This window comes from Gobius niger, assembly GCF_951799975.1.
Source record: "Gobius niger genome assembly, chromosome: 1".
Classification (NCBI taxonomy): domain Eukaryota; kingdom Metazoa; phylum Chordata; class Actinopteri; order Gobiiformes; family Gobiidae; genus Gobius; species Gobius niger.
Window position 1 is genome coordinate 26,167,920 of NC_136852.1, and position 21,782 is coordinate 26,189,701.

Genomic DNA, 21,782 nt, shown 5'->3' on the forward strand with positions numbered 1-21,782 from the left:
AAGAGGTTGGAAACTCGAAGCGTCTTCCTACAATGATCTCATGGTCCAAAGGGTTTATGTACCTAAGGATTTGTAATGTTAGCACAATATGTAATGGTGTTTTTACTGAAACAAAACAAAATTGTAATTATGATGGTAGAGCGGGTCATCTCATGATCGGAAGGTCACACTGTCGTTGTGTCCTTGGGCAAGACACTTCACCCTCTTTGCTTCCAGTGTCTGTGTACACTGGTGAGTGAATGAGTGGTCCCTTTTTGTAAAGCGCTTTGGGTTAGTTCTGGGTACTGTTACATTTTTTTTTAGTACTGGCAGTGACGATGCCAATACCTGAATGATACTTTTTTTTTCTCTATACCTATAATTTGTCCTTTAGAACCAGAAAACAATATGATGTCAATTTATTCCATAAAGGACAATTTCTTTGTCTGTAAAGATTTTTATTTTTTTTAAGTGCCTGCTTTTACAAGTAGTAGTTTTTTTGAATGATACCCAGCCCTACTTTGGGTAAAAGCGCTCTATAAGTTGAGAGATTTTATGATTACTGTGTGACGAATTAGATTCTTTTGGAACTTCCATAAATCAATTCTCTGGGTGACAACAATCTTGTATGACTACAAACGAAGCAGAAAGAAGCTCATTTTAAGAACTGTCCTATTGAGATGAGCCTATATAGCAGTAATTGTCGACTATGAACTTCTAGTAAAGCGTCATACCCGTCTCCTCTTTTTAGGGGTAAATGCCGCCACAAAGCCACACTAAAATGGAAACAAATACACCTTTATTGGCCTCTATGGGCTAGAGTTATTATCATAACTAGACATTTAATTTATCATGTTGACCAACGGTTCACACTCAGACCTTTTCTCTTCAATATAATGGTTACTGATTGCTCTGTGACTTCACTCTACTGACACCTGTAATTTTCCCGCTGCTTCCTAACCTGGCTCAGTTTTGGACACACCCGAGTCGTGTTTGCTGAGGTCAACCACTGAAGGCAAATCCCAGTGTGTTGTAGAAATGGCGGACCGCACTTGTGTCATGGTTGCATCACTCTGAGCTGAAACACTGGGAGTGCAACAGGCTTAAGAAAAAGACCGTGGATGATTAATAGCAAAGAGAGAGGGTAGGATTTCTAATGAAACGTAACAAAGGCTGCTCTGTTTGCAGTGAGGACTGACGGGACTTCACCTCTGAGAACATAATGCCCCTTGACTCTGCGTTGCAAGATTATTCTGACTTCTAGTGAAATGTTTCGGGTCCGTAGAACATATAACCGCTCAAAAGTTTGGGGTCACTTAAAATGTCCTTATTTTCTAAAGGAAAGCACTGCTTTTTTCAATGAGGATGACATTAAATTAATCAGAACTACAGTCTAGACATTGTTCATGTTGTGAATGCCTATTCTAGTTGGAAATGGGTGATTTTTAATGGAATACCTACTGAGGTGTGCCGAGGCATCGCAGTGTTCTAATGGTACATTGTGTTAGCTAATCGTGTTAGAGGGGAACAGATGATTAGAAAATCCTCTGCCAATTATTCCAGCACTGCTGATTAGAGAAGCTCTAGAACTGGCCTGGGTGACCCCAAACTTTGGCAAAGGAAAAGTGGCTTTACAGAAATGGACAAATAAAACCAAAACCAAATTGAGACAGGCTGTGTTGCAAGAGGCTAGTAATCCTTAATAAAGCAGTGATCCTTCAGAAAACAGTGTTCAATGCTGATGTTATTTCCTCTTGTCAAACGTATGCATTGATCTCATGTCTGTTTGAGCGTTTGAGTCTGACAATATGCACTAAAATATTTAAGTTCTAATCTTCGTGGCGTGTACAGTTTGTGTCATCTTCACTTACGGCTAAACTGAAGCCTGCAGACACTCAAGACTCAAAGTTACATCCTCCAAAAACACACGTTTTGTAATGAATGGTGAATGATTGATCCAGTGCACTGCGCATTTTTACTTTACAACAGTGCGATTTTCTTTTCTATTTTGCACTGTGAGGGCATATTTATTATAAAGCAGCGTTGCAAAATTAGAAAGCATAGCCAATTTTATTCTGAGATGAAAAATACTGCCTATTTAGGCAATTTTATTGCAAAACCAACTTATTACTTATATCGCATTTGCACCGTGATGCACCAAACCGTGGGTCCTGCGCCGTGAACCAAACTGACAAAGCTGAACCGTTACACCCCTATGTATGAAACGTCTGCCCCTCTGGAACCCTCAAATATGTTTTGATACACCTTTGAGAACAAAAAAAAAAAAGCTTTATTGTCAAATTATTTTCGCGATCAGCAAATGTCCTGAATGGAGGGGAGTCACTGATGATTTCCCTCGCAGAATGAAAATCAGCCACATGTAGCAGCAGTGGTCAATAACACAGGAAATGTACGTGTTATGTATGTGGTGAGACGTCTCGGTAATTGCCGGGCGTGTCACACCTCAAGATCAGTTCCTGTAAGGGCATTCATAGTGTTGGTTTTTACTTTATTCTCAAGCATTTCTAGAGATGTTACTTTCTTTTGCCCCAACCCTTAGCTAACTATCACACCACAGAACCTCTGTCACTGTGTTAAATATTAACCTTTAACTATGTCTTTGCTGTAGCTTCAAAGACGTGCGTACAATATTAGCAGGTGTGGCCTCGGCTTGGGCTCAGGACAAAGGAGATTTACGACTGAGAATTGAATAGTCAGTGTTGGACAGTTGGAGTATGAAAAACAAATATGAACCCTTATCAAAACACTCATAGCTAAATAGGCCTGAAAGGAATGCAAACATACAGCATGTGTCAGATTAGACCTGATACATACTAAACAGCTGTGTTTAAATGGAAAATAACAATTTGCACATTTTTAAATAATCACTCTGGCTACCTTTTATATGCTTTCTATTCTGGTCATTGTAGTGTGTATGTATTTGTAATTGCTTGCAGTTGCAGCCTTTGTTACCTGCTTAGTTTGTGCCTTTTTACTTGAGTACTTTTTCCACCTGTGTTAAAATACTCAGTCCTGTATGCCGATAACCATTCATTCTCAGCTGTAAGTTATAGCACGCACATTTGACCTCCATGTGCCACACTACGCCCAGATGAAGCGGTGTTTGTTAATCTGTGAAGGTCGTCCCATTAAAGTTTGACCTCTCGAGTGATTTTCCGCAGCTATAAAACGTCGGCAGTAAGCGTGTGGGAGCTGCTTTTGAAACCTCTCATAAAATCGCTTTGTATTGAGATTTTTGTGATCTCAATCCGGTCTGAAATGTTTCTCTTTATCTTGCAGTTATTTATACCCACACAGCCATTACCACAGCTGCCATGCACATACCAACCTAATAAAACCCTGAGGAGGAAGCCCAAGTGTCTGACATAGCTCCCATAGCTCTGCCCCGGGACGGTGCTGGTCTATAGGGGAGCAGGGGGGTCATGTGTGAGGCGTCCCCTGCTCCTGGTGGGATGAGGCAGAGAGGGCAGACAACTGTTCCTGAAAAGGTTCATTTGGTTGTTGAAAGACAAGATACTCGTAAGATTGAGGCTCTTTGATTGAGCAGGTTTTTATTTGAAGATGATTTTATGAACATCTGCAAATGACTGACTGTTGGTTGTATGTAATGGGGATCTTAATTAAAAATCGGATCGTCATTAATTGGCCAGCAAATGAATTTACGATGAAAACTTTGACGAAATATATAGTTGACGGAAGTGTTGATGAAAGAGTGTTGCATGTTTTGCATGCCATGACCTGTCCGGTCGGGAGTTTTACATGGGTTTTGACAGTGTAATGATTTAAATTGATGGCGTCAAAATGTGTGGCTGTGAGAGCTGAGTCTTTGGGATCCGTTCATTACAAAGAGACGTTCAAAAGACTGGTTCTTTTTCATCGAAAATTTTAATAACTCTAGTCAGATAACTCACAATATCTAAGACGGGATTGATAAAATGCACACTTTATTCTATTCACCTTAAAGAGCCGTTCAAAAGAGCCGCTCGGTCATGATCGTCACATCACCCTGAGCACCTGAAGGATCCGGCTCCCCTCCGTGAGTGCTGATCACGTCACCTCTCTCAGTCTAAGCTGTTGACTACAAATGCAAAGTACATTTTTATGGACTTGGCCTGTAATTTATTGGGAGTCATGTTCATTCAAATCTATAGGGTAGCATTCCCTGCCGCGCCCTCGTTTGGTTGAGCCTGCATGTCCGCAGAGATTCTTGTCATGCCATGAAACACATGAAACACACACAGCTGTGTTGAAATACTTGGTCACTGATCACAGATATAAACCAAATTATCTGCAATGTGCCCCTGCTGAACCTTTACAACATCATGGTAACTGAATACGAATGGATCTGATGAGAAGAGGCAGGACTTGGTTTCACTTTTCATTCAGGGATTATTTATAGGATTTGCTTATTTGTTGCAGTGTGTAACATGGGACTAAACCCGCCTTCTCCTCACTCCATTGTGGGCATGCTTTTGACAAGAGAAAGAAAGTTGATATTGCATTAAATCATTGACCAAGTTGATTTAAAACAATCTGCTTTTCAGTGCAAATAGTTGAAATAGCAACAAGTAATCGCTGTAGTCAACATAAATCACAATAAGGATGGTGTCATCCCTCTGCAACAGCCTCTTCCCTTTTGGCCATAAATCAACGAGGAGCAGTTTCTTCATATGTTGTAATGAAGTTATGAACAAAAAGGGTCTGTTTTTGAGTGAACTTGTGAAAGGTTATCTTTGAGCGGAGGCGCCTTCTCCGGAGATTTACTGTTCAGACATAAATCCACGTTATTTGTCACCGCTAACAAGAAACTGATGGGTCTCCACGGGCTGGTTTCAACTCCTCTCATCTCGCATCCTCTTCGTGACTCAGTTGGCGTTGGTGCAGCAAGCTAGCCCTAGGACAGATATTAGACAATTCTATGTGAAAAATGAGGACTGATTATTTGGGAGAGCGAGAGACATGTGGCTCTTCTTTGAAATGTAAAGTAAAAGTAAATATAGTGGCCTAAAAACTCAATGATGATAACAGAGAGGGAAAAAGAGGATTATGTTTGGTACACTAGCTGAGCATTATGCAGCATATATGAAGTATTTCTAAACTGGTGTATTGGGATTGAACAAAACAGGATGTAGGCACTGTATATTTAACACACATATAGAAACAATTGTGCCTGTTGTCTGCACCTTGCCCCTGTGGACCCTCCCTGTCCCAGTGCCCTGACAGCTGACAGTGTACATGTGTGTGACTGCGGCGCGGAGCCTGTCTCTACATGTCCGCAGACCATGGAGACTCCTGCTCCTGCCGCCTTCGTGGGAGCAGGAATGCAAGAGTGAAGTCAGGTAAAGGAGTCGCAGGAGCCACCGCGCCGTTTTGAAATTAGATCTTTCTACGTAGTGTTTTTATGCCCCTGCAGTAAAATAAAGTATTATCATTATAACTAGCCATTAAGATAACCTGAGGTGAGAGGTAAAAGAAGAAATGATTACCTTCTTGAACAGACTGTTTTGCTTGTATTTACTTGTAGGTACGATTTGGATTACGGATATGTTGGAACCAGGACAAGTATGCACCAGAAATACTAATTCCCCTGGCAGAAACTACGCATGCATTTTGTCTGTGAACTGTTTTCTCTTTTATGTTGTCGTTGGCCCAGGAGCGTCTTCTAAGCAGTTGGACATGCACTTTTCTCACCGGGGCAGGTGGAGACTTGTCAAAAAGAGAACTCAAAACATGGGAACCTTTCGCCCGTGTTCATCCCCCAAAACACTCCCTCCCTCCTCTGCCTTTCTCACCACTCTCCCGAAATATTTGACCGACAGCATCTGTGTGTGCCACTGCTGATTTACACTGGACCTCACTGCAGGGACTAAATTTTTTAATCATTGGATCAATTGGAGCATAAGGCAGTTCAAACTAAACAAATCAACATTAGCATCATCTGCAATCGCTTATATTTCTGCTTGAGTTGTATTATCCTCGAATAATATTACTGGAGACACGGTGCACCTCGTCAAATACAGCCTCCTCCCGTCTCCTCCCGTCTCCTGCTGCTCTTCTGTTGTTTAGGCCGGCTACATTACATCAGAGAGTGGAAGTCTTGCATCTCTCACCGCAGATTTACACCCACTTATTAAGTAACATTTCTCAGGCCTAAGCTCAGCCAAAACAATTGGCCAATAGTGGATTTCCTGTTTGCTTCCTGGCACTTCCTGTCTGCTGATTTGATGCTTGGAAAAGAGCGGAAAACGTTGAGATTAGGCCCCCGTACGATAAACGAATGGTGATGACGGTCAGATGTTGGATGAGGTGGTGCCAACCTTCATGGTCATGCAATCCATTTCCATGTGCTTTGAAATACAAGTCTTCATAAACGCCTCACCTCACCTCAAGGACTTTGTGACATTTTCAGATAACCCACATTTCTCACCCGCTTTCAATTTTCACTATCTTTGTTGACCTCCTGACATGAGCTTTTACCATAATCATCTGGGTTAGAAAGAAAATTGCTGAATAATTCAAGCCTGATCTCACCAGAAAAAATGTTGATAAAAAGAACAAGCTCTTTCCTTTTTTCTGGCGTGGTCGCAATAACTATCCAGTACCACAGTGATATGGCAGGATTGTACTGTCAGATGCCCTTCCTGTTGCTACCAGCCTCATTAGTGTGAATGGAGACGGCATAATGTGGGTGAAGTGATGGGTGGCACAGTGGTTAGCGCTCGTACGTCACAGCTAGACGGTCCCGGGTTCGATTCCCACCTGGATGGGGCCTTTCTGTGTGGAGTTTGCATGTTCTCCTAATGCTTGCCCCCTACTGCTAAAAATATATACAATAGAATGAATGTGAGTGGGTGGGTTGGTTGTCGGAGTGGCCGATGGCACAGACTGGTTGTTTCGCTTCTGTCAGTCTACCCCAAGGGGCAGCTGTGGCTACAATTTACAATAATCTTATCTTCGCAGTCTTGGGCAGTCTTGGGCAGTCTTGGGCAGTCTTGGGGATTTCTGGCTTAAGCGGTTCATGTTTCATTTTTACCTTAAATGTAAAAGACATTTGAAACATACTATATATTGAGAGTCCAATCACTGTATAGTAGGCTACATTTTTCAGCTCTAGTGCTATATTGATATTGCGATATTGAAGCCATTTATACCTGTTAGTTCTTAGGGGATCTTTAATGTAATATATAAATGATTTTTTTATTTTACTCTCCAGAAAGATGTCTTCGCCTCTTGTTCCTAACCTTAAGCATTATTATTGTGTCTATGGGAGCCTGTGTAGGAAATGCCAGTTGGCCCCGAGTAGTGGAAAGTGGGCGTGGCCGGGGCCCAGGGGCAGGACCGTATATGGAGTGTGTGGGGAGAGAAAGAGGAAGCGGCGCCGTTTTCCACACTCACTCGCTGAAAAGTTCGGGGCTGAAGCTCTGTCCCTTTCTGCCCCATTAGTGTCACGTCCGCTCACAGACGCCCGCCATCTCCATCTCCAGATACAATATTCCTTAGTTTAGTCCTCTTTGCGCCTGGCTCTGGTTTGCGCCCACATCCCTCACATTCTTCCCCGCTGACATCACCTCACCCCACACTAACATCTCGCTTTTCGCCTCATTTTTCCTCTCATTTGTCCCAGGTTTCCCCCCATCTCCCTTCAGCCGTAAACCATCCCGTGTCTGCTTTGTAAACACTGAAGTGAAACCAGTGCCAACAAGTTGTTTTTATCTGAAATATGTTACTACCGCCGACCGTTAGCCAGTGAGGGAGGCCAGTAATAAAGAAGACGGTTATTTAATAAAAGATAAAACGTTGCACTAGGAAACTAAGCAGTAGAATTGTAAGTAAGTGAGTGTAGATTTGAAGCAGCAGTATTCGTGGTGGTAATTGTTATGTACTGTAACTGAGCGCATTTTCTACAGTTCAGCTTTACCCAAATCTAAAAGCTTCTGGACTGGAGCTTGTAGTCTATTGGCCACTGTAACCACATTTGAAAGCTAAGACCTACAAAACTGATCTAAACTGTTTTTTGTTGTTGTTCATAATTTTGCTGCTCTTTTTGACGCCGTTTTTTGTTGACCGCCTATAGGCCAGTGCTGTCCCTCATTTGAAAGCTAAGACCTTGTTGTTTCTGAAATCGCGTGCAACGTCTGTTAAACACAACCGGCAGTGCTTAATTTGTAAATTAGTAGTTTCAGGAACACTTTTGGTCTGATGTGATGGATTCGGGGAACAGGCCAAAAGCATTTACCAGAACACTCTCATTAAACACCATTATATCAGATCAAATCTTTGCCGGATCCTTTGGGGGAACGCAGTCCCCAAACTGCGCAGCTTACAGGTAGAGGATGGAAGGTAACCGGTAAAACAGACTTACGCCTTTTCCACCTCTCATGAACATTCAAAGTGCTTATCCATCAAGGAAACACTCAGTCATTCCCACACCCATTCATACACCAGGGTACAGTCCCGACCCAGGACCACCTCTGCGTTGGGGTCTGGGGCGGTTGATGAAAGGAGGAGCTATGCGCAGCTCCACATTGATCGGATGAGGGAGAACGCACAATTGCCTCACCAAACCTCGGGTCTTATCGTTTTGATCAGTTTAGGTAGCAATTACTTCTTTGTGTAATCTTGTTTTCTCTGCGGACTTTCTAACTTTAGGTCTGTGAGTCGAGCTGAGGAGATCCAGACTGCACCTCGGTCTGGTCTAGGTCTCCGTTATCTCCGAGACTCCGTTCTGTTGATTTAAGGATTTTTATTTATAGTTTGATTTGCGACTGGAACGGGTTCAGGTTCGGACCTCCTCATCTGGTTTTTGTATCAGTGCTCGACCTGGCACGGCGCAGGGGTCAAAAGTGTAAGGAATATTTTCTGGCGAAGCTTTCAAAATGGGAAGCGTCAACATGGATTAGCGGCGGAGGCTTTGTTATTGTCCCAAAATGCCAGTGTTTTGGTAAAATGACAAGGAAGGGTGTAAACAAGATATGGCAGAGTTTTAAAGCTGCGCTGTGGAACATTCCAGTTTGTTGTTTTCGTTCTTGCAGCGGCTGAAAAAAGGCCTTTGGTTATAGTAAGAAATGAGAAATGAAAAACAGGATATGAAGTGCTTTGGTTCAAATGTTCCCATCATCTTTCCCACTGTCCCACGAGAGCTGAACGTAAATATATATTATATAATTGTGATTAGAGCTCGACCGTTGATATATCAGGCCGATATTCCAACTTCCTAGGCCTCAGAGGAACAGAGAAACATCACAATGAAAATTGGTTCGCAACAAGTTTGACTAGTTAGTTAGTTTTACTTGACCAAAGTGAATATGGACATGCCATTTTGAAATTAGTTATAACCTCCGTAATTGTATTTTTGATCAAAAATACACCGCGGGTACCTACAGTATGCCAATGCTAATCAAAGCTGGGACAAAAAGCTATGATTGGATCACCCTAAAGTAGTAAAATCAAATTGCTGCTGCTGGAGTGGCCAAGTATTTGTTTTTACAGGATTATAGACCAGACATTTGGAAAAATATCAGTCTAAAATACTGGCCAAGCATATCGGCATCGGCCAATAAAAATCCCCCAAAAATCGGCATTGGCCTTAGAAAAACCCATATCGGTTGACCTCTAATCCGGATTTCACGTGTATCCAAAAGCAATAAGATTTGCTCTTTATGTTAACGGCGCTTAAGGCAACTTTTTTTTATATGGACTTTTTAAAAAATATATTAAATGCATATTTGACCTTGTAGTGACCCAGCGGCTGTATGAGGGGTCAGCATGATGGCTTTACTTTGCACGGTGGTCTCTAAGACGCTCCAGGATCAATTGTTTTTTATGTTTTCTGGTGAGAGGGTCCGTCAGAGAAAACCTGATAAACAATTGATCCTGGAATGTCATAGAGACCACCGTGATGGAAAGTAAGTTCATCATGCTGGCCACTCATACAGCCGCTGGGTCACCACAAGGTCAAATACGCACAAATACCAACTTTTTTCCCACATGAAAAGTTGCATAATGCACCTTTAACTTTACTGCTCACATTAATCTCTAATCTCCACAGTTATGATCATAGACACTGTGCAATCAATGTGACGGAAGAGTCAGAAGTTCACTTTTCGACCATATCAGTGTACGATAATTGAATCTGTCATGAAACTCCGCGGGCTTCTGTATCATCATATTTAGTTGAACACTCTTTGCTAATGCCGGGAGGTGTTGCCGTGGGGGTCAGTCCGTCTCCTTTTGGGACGTCCTGTGTTGAAACCTTCGTAAATGATCCGTGTTTAATCGAGGCGTGCTCAGTGGGATGTAACCGAGGTGCGGACAGAGGCCCCGTCCCAAATGTGGACACATCACTCTCGGCAATCGCTAATGTTTCACAGTCTGTTGTTAATGGCGCGTGTCCAAAACCTGGTCCCCCGAGGAAGGGGTTATTCCGAGGCTTCTATCACAGACCGACGAGAACTAAACCGAAATAGGGAAGACGTGTAATGCAAAATGTCTCTTCTTAATTGAGCTGCTTAGCTTTGCAATGGCAGGTATGGACAATGAGAATTATGCACAAACACCTTGACCACCTTGGGCTCAATCGGCTGGTTACTGTTTAATGAGGACTCTACAATATCAAAATTACAGATTACAATGCTGTTTGTGTAAAAAAAGTACTTTCAATGCCTGGTGAGTGTTAAGAGCAGTATCTCAGGACCAACGACCAATGACATTTTATTGTATTGAATTTATTTGCAGTATTATTCTGATCTTGTGGTCCTAGTCTATAGATAAGGATTAATGCATAGTTACCAAAAAGTGAGGATAACCACCAGTTCTATACTATCCTGTCAATTGGCCACAACTGTAATACTGTGCTTTAGGTCTGTACATTTAATGGACATTTGAATGATTTTGAATATCGTCACATTTACTGACGATTCTGTTGTTTGTGATAAGTGATACCGCAGTGCTGGAAACATCATATATATATACAGTATATATATACATTTTATATGTGCTATTCCGAAGTCTATAAGTTGTATGACCTTTGGGCCTTGGAAATGTACCTACTATCTTACCTTAGCATGTGTGTTGTTAGTACAGTTCTGTTTTGAATCATTGTATGTATGAGTTATGCCCATAGCGGACGTGGTTCAGCCAACAATACAGTGGAAATTCGATTGCAGCAGTCAGTGGCTTATGTCATTTGCATTTATTTTCAGTGTTCCTTTCCACTTACCAGGCCTGGTGTATGGAATGTACGTGTGGAAAATGCCTTTATATTAGTATCATGGATAAATCTGAGCAGAGTTGGTGGTGGAGGAAGTGCAAGCGGAGAGAGAGGGAGGGTTTGGGGGAGGCCAGCAGAGGTTCCCACGAAGTCGAGGCCACATGTACAGCAGCGGTCAGTGAGAGCAGTCTAAACACACATGAGCTGTTACCGCCAGCTACAAGGACATGTAAACAAAATGGCTTTGTTAAAACTAAATGATAATATATATATACCTATATATATGGATAATACAATTTCCTAATTCACACAACTCTGCCCAACAGTAGGCTATGTCGCCGTGCTTTTACTCGAGTCTCCATGCGGATCTTGCTTCTATTTCTATCATTTTACTCCTACACATATGACTCGCTCAAGTCATATGTGTGTTTTATCGATGACACATGTAAGCCACTTCCTTATTGCCCCTTGTCCTTTGCCTGACTGGCCTCATATGTTTGTCAAACAGGAGATACGGATGACTGTTTGTGTTGTTGCCATGGCTACACTGCATCATGGTGCTTTAATTTGATATCATTTATATCTTTACTGTTATAAAAGTGAGATTAAGCAGCCTGTTTATGGCCCTGTGTGGCCATGATAAGATCATATAATATATTATCAGTTCTCTTGCAAAGCTCAAAGCAGCAATATCACTTGAAATATCCGCCTTTCAGGAACCACCTACAACATTTTAGTGTTTTGTCAATTACTCATTCACTCATTTTACTCATTTTGCTGCATACTTACTATTTATCCAGGCTTGAGACTGATCAACTCTGACCCTCGTAACTGGGCAAAGTTGCTTGGTAAGGATAATCGATCACTCCAAAAGTACATCACAAAGTGTCACCGTAGATTTTATTCTACATTATTCTACGTTATTCTCAATCGAATTGCTATTTCGATGCACAAGGTTAACCCTCGTTTACTGTCTTGGAATACCCAAGAAGGGGTTAACCTGTCCCAGCTGAGCCCTCCTCCTCCTCTTCAGTCCAACTCAAATATGCTGCCTCAGCGTGAGCCGGCGCATTACACGCACTCTCTCTGCTCCGTGGCCAAAAAGACCTTAGTCTAATCAGGAGTCTTTTCGACCACGAGTCCAGCCTTGCGTCCAGTTTCCAAAGATCCCCAAAATCCTCCCCCCCCTGGTCTTATCAGGTCTGTATCATATGTTCCTGAAGCGTGTCCCGCATTATCGCACAGCAGTGGGACTCGGAGCAAAAGCGTCTGGAAAACATTAGGCAGATTCCTACAGTCAGACTCTGAGAAGGATTCTGCTTACAGAGGTGGAAAGTCACTTGTGGACCATGCTTTGATGCTAGTACATTTCAAATACAGTAAAACTCATTGAGGTATTAACCTATTTTACTTTAATTGCGTGGATACAGATAAATGTTTTTTTTTTTTGTTGTATTGTGGGCAAAAAGACCGCTTGTTGTTACTTTACCTAAAAGTCCCTGGGTTCAAGGCAGAGTTGCGTAGAAACAAATAAGTTGATAGATTTGTCCATATTCACAAACCTTTTAACATTCCTGAATGAAATCTCTTTTTGGAAATGAGCTGCATCCAGGCATGACATGGTGAGAGCGAAGTGGGAAGAGGATTTTGAAGTGCCTGCAAACCAAGGACAAATTGAAGGTGGTTGTGTTCAGTCATTTTGCCGCCTCAGCACAAACCTAACAGCTGCTCATGAGGTTTCAGTGTCCAGCAGAGGGCGGTGTGGAGGGGGAAACTGAGCTCTCTTGTTCTCCTGTGGTAATGAATGCCTCCTACACCTGCTCAGTGCTCACTGTTCCAGTCCAGAGAGTCCTACTCAAATAGCAAATCATTGTGCAAGTCATGATTTGTCTCCAGTCTCTCTAGTTCAGCATTCAATAGCAAAAAGGCAGGCTGTCACAAAACACAACACACCAATAGACAGGGCTTGAGGAGAATTACATATTTTTTGTACTAAATTACAAAAATGTAAAGCTGGCACAACCAGTTGAGTCTTTACTGTCGTCGGTCTGGACCCACAGGAAGGAGCGCTGTTTCTAATGAGGCCTATAAAGCGGGTTTTTCCTGCTGTTGGCTCTTTGAAGCTCTGAGCCTGTCCTGGAGCAGACGGGACCGTCCTGTTTCAGAGTCCTCCCGCGCCCCTTTCATCCGCCGCCTTTGTTTACGTCCTCGTGGCTCAGACGCTGAAACTTTCCTCGTCAGCAGCTGATTCAGGGTTCACTGTAGTGACGGCCCCGGATGGAAGAAAGCGCACGTCTGTAGGATGTTTGTCGGCCTCCAAAACAAAGCTTTGCGGATTCTATGTCACTGTGAAAACAATGCAGCTCGTGAATTATAACCGATATAAGAACAGAAACAATGTGCTGTAGTAAAAACCAAAAGATATTCTGATGATCAATACTATACGTAGTATTTGAGGAGGTGTCAATACGTGACATGGCCATCAGTTTTGCAGCTGGGTTGGGGCTACAAATGAAAATGATAGATTGCACCCTACAATCCAGCCCAGCGCCTCATTTGAAAGCTAAGGCCTTCAAGACTCATCTCAATGGATCTTTTTCCTTGCGTTGTTGCCATGTTGTCATTGCATTTTTGCCACTTTTTCAACGCTTTTTTTTGTCAGTCCCTTGTTTCTTTTTTGGGGCTTTTTTTTTTTTTTTGCGTTTTTGACTCATATTTGTCACTTTTTCATAGTGTATTGTGACTTTTTTGTTGTGTTCTTGTTGCTTTTTTTATTGCATTTTGTCATATTTTTCTCGCTTTTTCATAGCGTTTTTTGGTCCCTTTTTTGTGGGTTTTTTAATCACATTTTTGCCACTTTTTCATTGCCTTTCTTGTCACCTTTTTGTTGTTTCATCCTCGTTTTCCTTTCATTTATGTCCCAATTTTCACACTTTTTTCAATATGGTCATCTTTCAAACTATATTTTCATTGCCCCACGATGGCGCACTGCTGACACTAGCTTTGACCTATTCTAAACACTGTTGACTTCACGGAGGAGATGATCAATGCTGATGACTTTGAGGTGCGGCACTGGCCCGTGTGATTCACCCATTGCTTTCAACATAATGTGACCATGTCTAATGATGAGGTACGTTTAATAAAATGTTTCACTGTTGAAGTGTTTTACGGTCAGCGCAAATCTGTCCCGGCTTGTGACTCCTTTGATTTTTGTAAAAGTTGGGATTCATAGTCATAATTCATTGCCCCATTACCCTCTAGGCTTCAGACCATGTTAAAGTTTCAAAAGACCAGATGTTTTTCGCATGCCCTCCCCTTGTCCCGCTCTCCTCTTAGGGGCTGAGAAAAAGGGGGCGGAAGTGAAGTGTGGTACATTTTTAAGGGGGGAGCTTGCTTTTGCTGAGCTGTACTGGAGAAAGTGAGTTTGGAGTGTGTGTGTGTGTGGGGGGGGTGAGGGTGAGTTGGTGTCACCCATTGCAAGGGACTATTTCCTCTGAGGGGAGGGAGGGGAGAGGCTGGACAACTGTGGAGCCGAGAGCCCAGAGAGGTGAGTGGGCCGTGAGAGGCAGAGGCGATGGGGCAGCTGGAGCTAAGGAGCACGGGCAACGTCTGAAAATAAACACTTGTCGGCGTGAGCGTGTGGAGGAGTTCTCGTAGCTGGTGGGATATCTAATCTACGAGGCAAAAAAGAAAAGAAGAGGGGGAGGAAAGCAGAGTGGCCGGAGAAGCAGCCATGAAGTACAGACCACTGGTAAGACGGCATGGAGGACTCTTGGTTCTTTAGAGATTTTTCTGCGCGCGGGTTTGTCAGAATGATTGCAGGGCTTTCTGGCGATGTGTGATTTGATTTGAGTCTGGAAAAACCTTTGACGGCATGTTCCTGAGCTTCAAGGGCAGATTGGGGAGAGCGAGGCAGGTTTGTTCTCTGCTACCTGCTGGACAAAGTAAAAAAAGTATGTTCTATTTCTCAAGGGGAAGTAAAAGTGCTCGAGTAAAAATAGAAGCATACAAAACCTCTTAACCCCCGCTTTAACCGAGTGCATTTTCTCCAGTTCGGCTTTACCAAAAACTAAAAGCTTCCCGACTGGAGCTCACAGCCTCATTTGAAAGCTTAGACCTACAAAACTCATCTAAGCTTCTTCCTTGTTTTGCTTGTCGTTTTTGGTTGTGTTTTCCTCGCATTTTTGTTGCTCATTTGGACATGTTTTGGTCACATTTTTGTGGCTTGGTCACAGTTACGTTACAGTACAACAAAAAAAGAACAAAAAACAGCCAAAATGCTATAGTCATAAATATATGACATCTCATATAGTACAAAAAACTATGAAAACATTATGAAAGCAGTACTAAGTAACTTGTTTACCTTAATAAATCCTTTCCGTAGTCCCTATGGGAGTAGTACAAGTGTTAATGGGATGATTGGGGGGTCTTTTTTCTCCCCCTGGTGTCTCTGGCTAGAAAACCCCTATGCACACTAATAGAATCATGAAGAAGAAGCTAGCAGGTTAACGGGCAAAGCTAACTTCAGGCTAGCGCCACTTAAACAGTATTTACAGCCAAGTTTGAGGGAAAAAAATTATCCCCATTGTGTAACTGGATGTACAATATCCTTCTCTCTCTCTGTCTTTTCTGTCAGCGTAGTATTTACTCTCATGGACAATTAATGAGTAAAAAACTGTAACATGTTACGACACCTGCAGTGGCGCTAATGGTCTCTAAGGGCATGAGTTAGTAAGTACTGCTTTGAAAGTGCAACAAAACATAGCTACTGAATTACTACTCCTAATCATACTGCTAAGGAGGAGGCGAGCATGGGTGACTTACTTTGACAAATCTACATTGTCCTAACTTTTGAATTAACGTGAAAGAGAAGTGTTGGCAACGGAGAAACATGGTGTCACAAGAATTTGCACAGACTTGTTCGGGAGACTGTGTTTATTGGTGCAACTGAATGTTTTTTTGTGTTGTTTCTTTGTGGACTGATAAGGGGAGAAGGCTGACTCGTCATCAGGCTGTTGGGAAGCTGAACTCTCCCCCTTCTTTCTGATGTGGTAGAAGTGACAACAGCGGAATATCATCCTTCTGCGACCCCTGGTCTCAAGTTTTCCATTCAAGTTCCAGTGATCACATATATCTATTCCTGGTGATTTTCCCCCCCTCGTCGTGATTGTCCTGCAGTATGTCTCATGCCCCTGTTGGCTCCATTATCTGTCCCGGTTTGATATGTGAGAGGCGTGTCCCGTTGCCGCTGATGCCTCGGGGTTTGGGGTTGTGTGGCCGAGCAGCATTCCTTCACCGAGGCGGAGAGAGAGAGAAAGTGGTAATGAGGATAGTGTGTCACCGGTTCCCTATGCGCAACACTCCCAACACAAAACAAATGACTGGATACATGCAGTATTACCAGACGGTTCTCCTCTGGCTATCGTCAGTGTGTGTATGGCACAGTATTTGTATAGTGTACTTAGTTCCTTCTACTTACTATGACACTATAACTTACTATAACAACTCGTGCACTTGTGGTAACGCTGCATCTTCAATAACCACTTTTCCACAGAAGGTGTAACCTCTTAACCCCCGCTTTTCTCCAGTACGGCTTTACCCAAATCTAAAAGCTTAAAAAATGGCATCAAAATAGCCACGAAAACGAGGATGAACACGCAACAAAAATGCGCAAAAAAGTGACAAATACGTAACCAAAGCACGACAAAAAAGGAATGAAAAAGGGATGAAAAGGGCAACAAAAAAGACACAAAAAGTGACAAATAAGTGACGAAAACCCCACAAAACAATGAAAAAGCAACAAAAAAGCGACACAAACAGGACAACAAAACAACAAGAAAGTGACAAATACGTAGTGAAAACACGACAAAAAAGGGATGAAAAAAGGGACAAAAAAAGGCAACAAAAAAGCCACAAAAAGTGACAAAAGCGTGACCAAAACACAACACAAAAGCAACACAAAAACCAATGAAAAAGCAACAAAAACATGACAAAAACGCTTCGGAAAATGTGACAAAATCACGGCGACAACGTGACAAAAAAGTGATGGTCACTTTTATAAGTCTTAGCTTTCAAATGAGGCGTTACACTGTTGCTCTCCAGTCAAGAAGCTTTTAGATTCAAGTCAAGCCAAACTGGTGAAAGGAGGATAAAACACCAATTTAGGCTGTTTGCTTGTAACAAAAATCCCAGTCCTGACACACATCAAAGTCATAAATTTGCTTTGGCGAAAAGTTGCACTTACAAATTGCTCGCACACAGGCAGATTCTTGTCATTGCTGCCTGCAGGGCTCTGACATCAGCCCCAGTGCAGTTCATGCCTCGCTCCTTCTCCCTCCACTCCCCGCAGTTCCTAGTTCACGTCGCTGTTTTTAAGTCACTAATAGAAAATGACAGGCCGTTAATACCCGGGACTTAATGAGTGGAAAGCGGGGACCTGCAACAATGGAGTACCGCTGGGTGAGTGGAACGGGCAGGAACAGTGTCGGCGAATGCTTTGTAGTCGGGCGTTGTGAAGAAAGTTGAATGAAGTTACCTGAGTGGAGACAGTGGAGGGATGGTCGTAGTAGTAGTAGTGGAGGTGGTTGTAAGTGTTCAAACTTAAGTGTAAAAGGTGATCTTAGGAGAATTCCAGAGCTGTCGAAACCCAGTTGAACATAATGGAAAGACTTTTATTGTGTTTTTTCTTTCCCGACTTTGTGTATGTTTGTGTTGCAATAGTCATCGTCTGCATTCAGAATGGTGTTGAACAAGTAGCATTAAAAGTACTGGTTATTAGATGTACTTTTACCAGCAGTTGTACTCATGAAGATATCCTAGTATTAGCAGGCAGTGTTATGGTTGCTGGAAGTGTTGAAGTATTTATTTTCCCCCCTGTTTTTAAGATTATGTGACATTTTTGAAAACACGACAAGAAAAACCTTTCAAGCCAAGTAACTGCAGTACAGTGCAGTAAATGATGTCATCGATCGTCAATATTGTCCTTTAACATACAGTGGATCCACCTGCTCCTATTGGCCGGAGCATTTCGATTAGATGTCCTGAGGTGGCGCCTTGAAGCCCCGCCCACTCGTTTGACAGCTCTGCACACGCTCGGTACGAACCCTCGAGCAGTTTTGTCAATGGCAACCGCAGTCAACAAGGCGTGTGGGAAACGCCAGTATCGTCTGCTTTGTAACGACACCTGTCCAAACACTGTACATGCACGGCACGCGGCGGATAGACGCGTGTCGTCTGTCACCGTCTCTGCACCGCGTTTCTCAGCGCGGTTTTACAGTGAAGATGGTCCTAACTTAGCAGCTACAGTGCAGTTAGTACCAGATGACTGATTCATAATGGAAAAATGCAGAAGGGGCAAAACACGGAGAGGCTTACCAGCTCTTCATCAGAAACACACTTTTGGATGCGTGATTGTTATCAATAATGCTTTCAAATTCAAACCACAAGTCGGAGCAGGTTTTATATTACGGGCTGCCTGCTCCACCGGAGACTTGTGTGTTGTTTTTTTTTTTTTTTTTTCATGGTGCATGCTAAAGTAGTTCTCTTCGTCAGTTCGGGGCGGCAAGATTAACCGCCGAGGAATCGAAATCTTTGCAATTAAAATCAGAGTTAGTTCATGAGGTGTTTTTGAGAAAGTTCAACAGAAGCGTCTCAGAAAAGGCTGAAATGTGACTTTAGCTTATGCAAGAATCTAAACTTCAGCTTTTGTTCGTAATTGGCTATAAATTGTTCACACTTCCCTATCAAATCCATAAGATAAAATAATGTGACCCTATGAGGTTTGCAATGGTTGTGGTACCACCTAAAACATTCAAATTGTAATTATAGTTTCATGGCAATTACAAATACGCAGCCCTTGCCATGTACTTATACATTTCCTATCCTGAAATGCATGTGATTTTTATATTAGGTTAACAGTTTGTTTTTCAGTCCTCTCTGGTGTAGGTGAATGATATTGATTTTAAATGCCAGTCCGAATTTGAAGACGCGCCTCAACATTAACTTAACTAAACTAACTTAACATTAATTTAACGTAACATTAATGATTTAATAAAGCGGGCGCTTCATCCTGATCTTATCTGGTCTAAATCTCTACTAAAACACTTAACTACTCATAATTCACACTACGGTTTAATAAGGTCATGTTTATTTTAACCTCCTTGAAACTCTCGGCGCCTTGAGTGTCGCTCAGAAACAACACTGACTCTTGAGACACACTCGTGTATTATGTTTTCAGATTTCTGAGGAGTGGGCATGATCGTGTAATGGGAGAACAGTCTATGAAAAGTTGTGCAGCTCTTGTGTCAGAAAGCGGCAGGTTATTGCGGCGTTCGCTCGTATAAACAGTGCAGTGATACTTGAGCTGTTTGAGGCTGAGGAGCCTGAGGCGATGGAGAGGTCACATTCAGAGGTGCCATTGTTCACAGGCCAATAATCTTCTCTGTCGCTGCTTTTAAAGGTGTTAGTAAATTGCATCATACATACATACATAGAAAATAATTGCACGATGACAATAGGAAGTAATACTGTACTGTTATTGGTCATTCAACCTCCATGATGCTACAAGTGACGGACAGGCAGATTTTACCAATGAAGTGTAAACTCTTAGAGAAAGATAATAAGATAATAATAATAACAATAATCACAAAAAAAATGCCTTGCACTTGTGCGCTTTCCAAAAGCTTCTCAAATCAAGTACACACAACAGCCGGGATTTGAACTTCTCACATTTGGATCCGTGGTCGAACACTCTCCCCAACTGAGCCTCTGTCGCCCCCTAATAGAGCTACTAAGAGTACGTAAAATGTATTTAAACTGTGTAAGGATTGCAAGATAGGGTCCAGAAATGCAGCCAGTTTGTGTCCTCCCCAATCCTGGATATACGGCATGATGAAAAAAAGGACCTACTAATAGGATGGATAAAAACAAACTAAATGGATACCGATCAAAGGTTTGACCAGTTGAAAAACACATTTTGTCTGGATGGATTTTAACAAGGTAAAGCTGGATAAAACTGTGCTTGAAAACAACAATTAAACGGAAATAGCTACTTTCAGCTGATCGGAAGTTTACGACCACATGACTTTAAAAGGCCAAATCTGTGCAAAATTATGGGTTCATCATAATTTCCAGTCAATTATTCACACTGTCATGACGACCTGATGGCAAAAGGCAAAAAAAAACGTTCTTGTTTTGAACGTGGTCCGGTTACTGAGCTGCAGAAGCAGGGCCTCTCACAGCGCGGGGACGCAGCAAGACAGTCCTTTTAGAAGATCCGGAGGTTTATGGAACAAAAAAGTCAAGTGGAAGACCCAATAAAATGTCATCAGCGCTGAGCCGGAGGATCCGATTGGCTGTGCGACAAGACGCCGGACGACCTTCGACCCACATGAAGGCCGTTGCTGGAGCCATCTTTCAACTGGTCTTAAACTTTTGATCAGGACTGTTATAATGCATCTCAGGTGATCACGAATTAAGACTGTTTCTGTAATTAACAATTCAAGATCAAATTATCTTTCGCAATAGTTAACTTGTTGTCTGAAACCCATCTACCTTAGAAAACCTAAAGTCTGGGCACCATTTGAACCATTACATACCTGGCTGCCGTGTGTGCCTCCAAATTACGACATTTCGGCAAACACATACATTTCTCCATTACACACAGCCCAAGCCGTCACTCACCTGCTCCTGTTTTTCTGCACAGGACTAGGAAAACCTTACGGCATCTTTTGGGTACGGGGTCGGCTCTTTTACCCCCCTCTCCCTCTCCCCCTCCCTCTCTCTCTGAGCTCTGCAGGGCGGTGGTTCGGAGAGCGCATGGCGGGTGCATTAAGGAAAGCCAAACAGTGGGAACAATGAAGTCATGGAGAGGAGAGAGGTGCGAGCGTTTTAGCCCGAGTGGGACCACAACAGAGGAAGCACCGGCCCTGGTTTCTTTCCTCACAGGCGCCATAATATTTGGAAAAGGGCTGCAGTGAGCCGTGTACGACATCATGGAGTCAGTCAGTGCCTGCCACTTTTAGGGAGAGATTTGCGAATGATGGATTACTGAGAGTTTAGATTTAGAAGTCTGAGGCACCTATAGCTGGAGAGGACATGCAAACTCCACTCCTTGATAGGAACGGAGGGCTGACCGAAAAGTTCAGTAAATGTCTGACTTTGAATGGCACAGATTAGATCTTTGGAAAAAGGAAGGTTAAGTTTATGAGCAAGTGTGAGGAATATTTGTGCCAGTTTGACAGAGGCCAAAACTCTTTTTTCTTTTCTTGTTTTAACTTTGTGGTCCGGACTCCAGCGCTAACAGGAAGTCATATATTCACAGCTGCACCAACCGCAGTCTATTTAGATCTCAAAGAAAAGACACAGTCCCGACCGAGACCTGCAGAAAGCCCAAAATATTTGACCACGGGGCAGAAGCGCTGCGGTTGCATAATGTCCACATGTATGTGATTGACAGGAGAGAGGAGCTCATAGGCACACAGCTGTAGCGAGGTGACTCCCTCTCTCTCTCGGTCTCTCTTTTCGCAGATGTGCTGACACAATAGGGCTCCATGGGTCAGAGTGACCGGGGAGA

General features: G+C 42.7%; 1 protein-coding gene across 2 annotated transcripts in view; it reads left to right on the plus strand.

Annotated features, from left to right (window-relative positions):
• The window catches only part of LOC306964987 (unconventional myosin-Ic-like), a 51,886-nt gene that overhangs the window by 4,786 nt on the left and 25,318 nt on the right, over positions 1-21,782 (plus strand). The window contains exon 1 of one of the 2 annotated variants that reach the window (XM_079559173.1): positions 14,749-14,960. The exons of the other annotated variant lie outside the window; for it this stretch is intronic. Coding sequence (XP_079415299.1) covers positions 14,943-14,960 — 18 coding nt within the window. The 5' untranslated portion in view covers positions 14,749-14,942. Of the gene's footprint in view, positions 1-14,748; positions 14,961-21,782 lie in introns of those variants that run through there. 2 annotated transcript variants of the gene reach the window in all.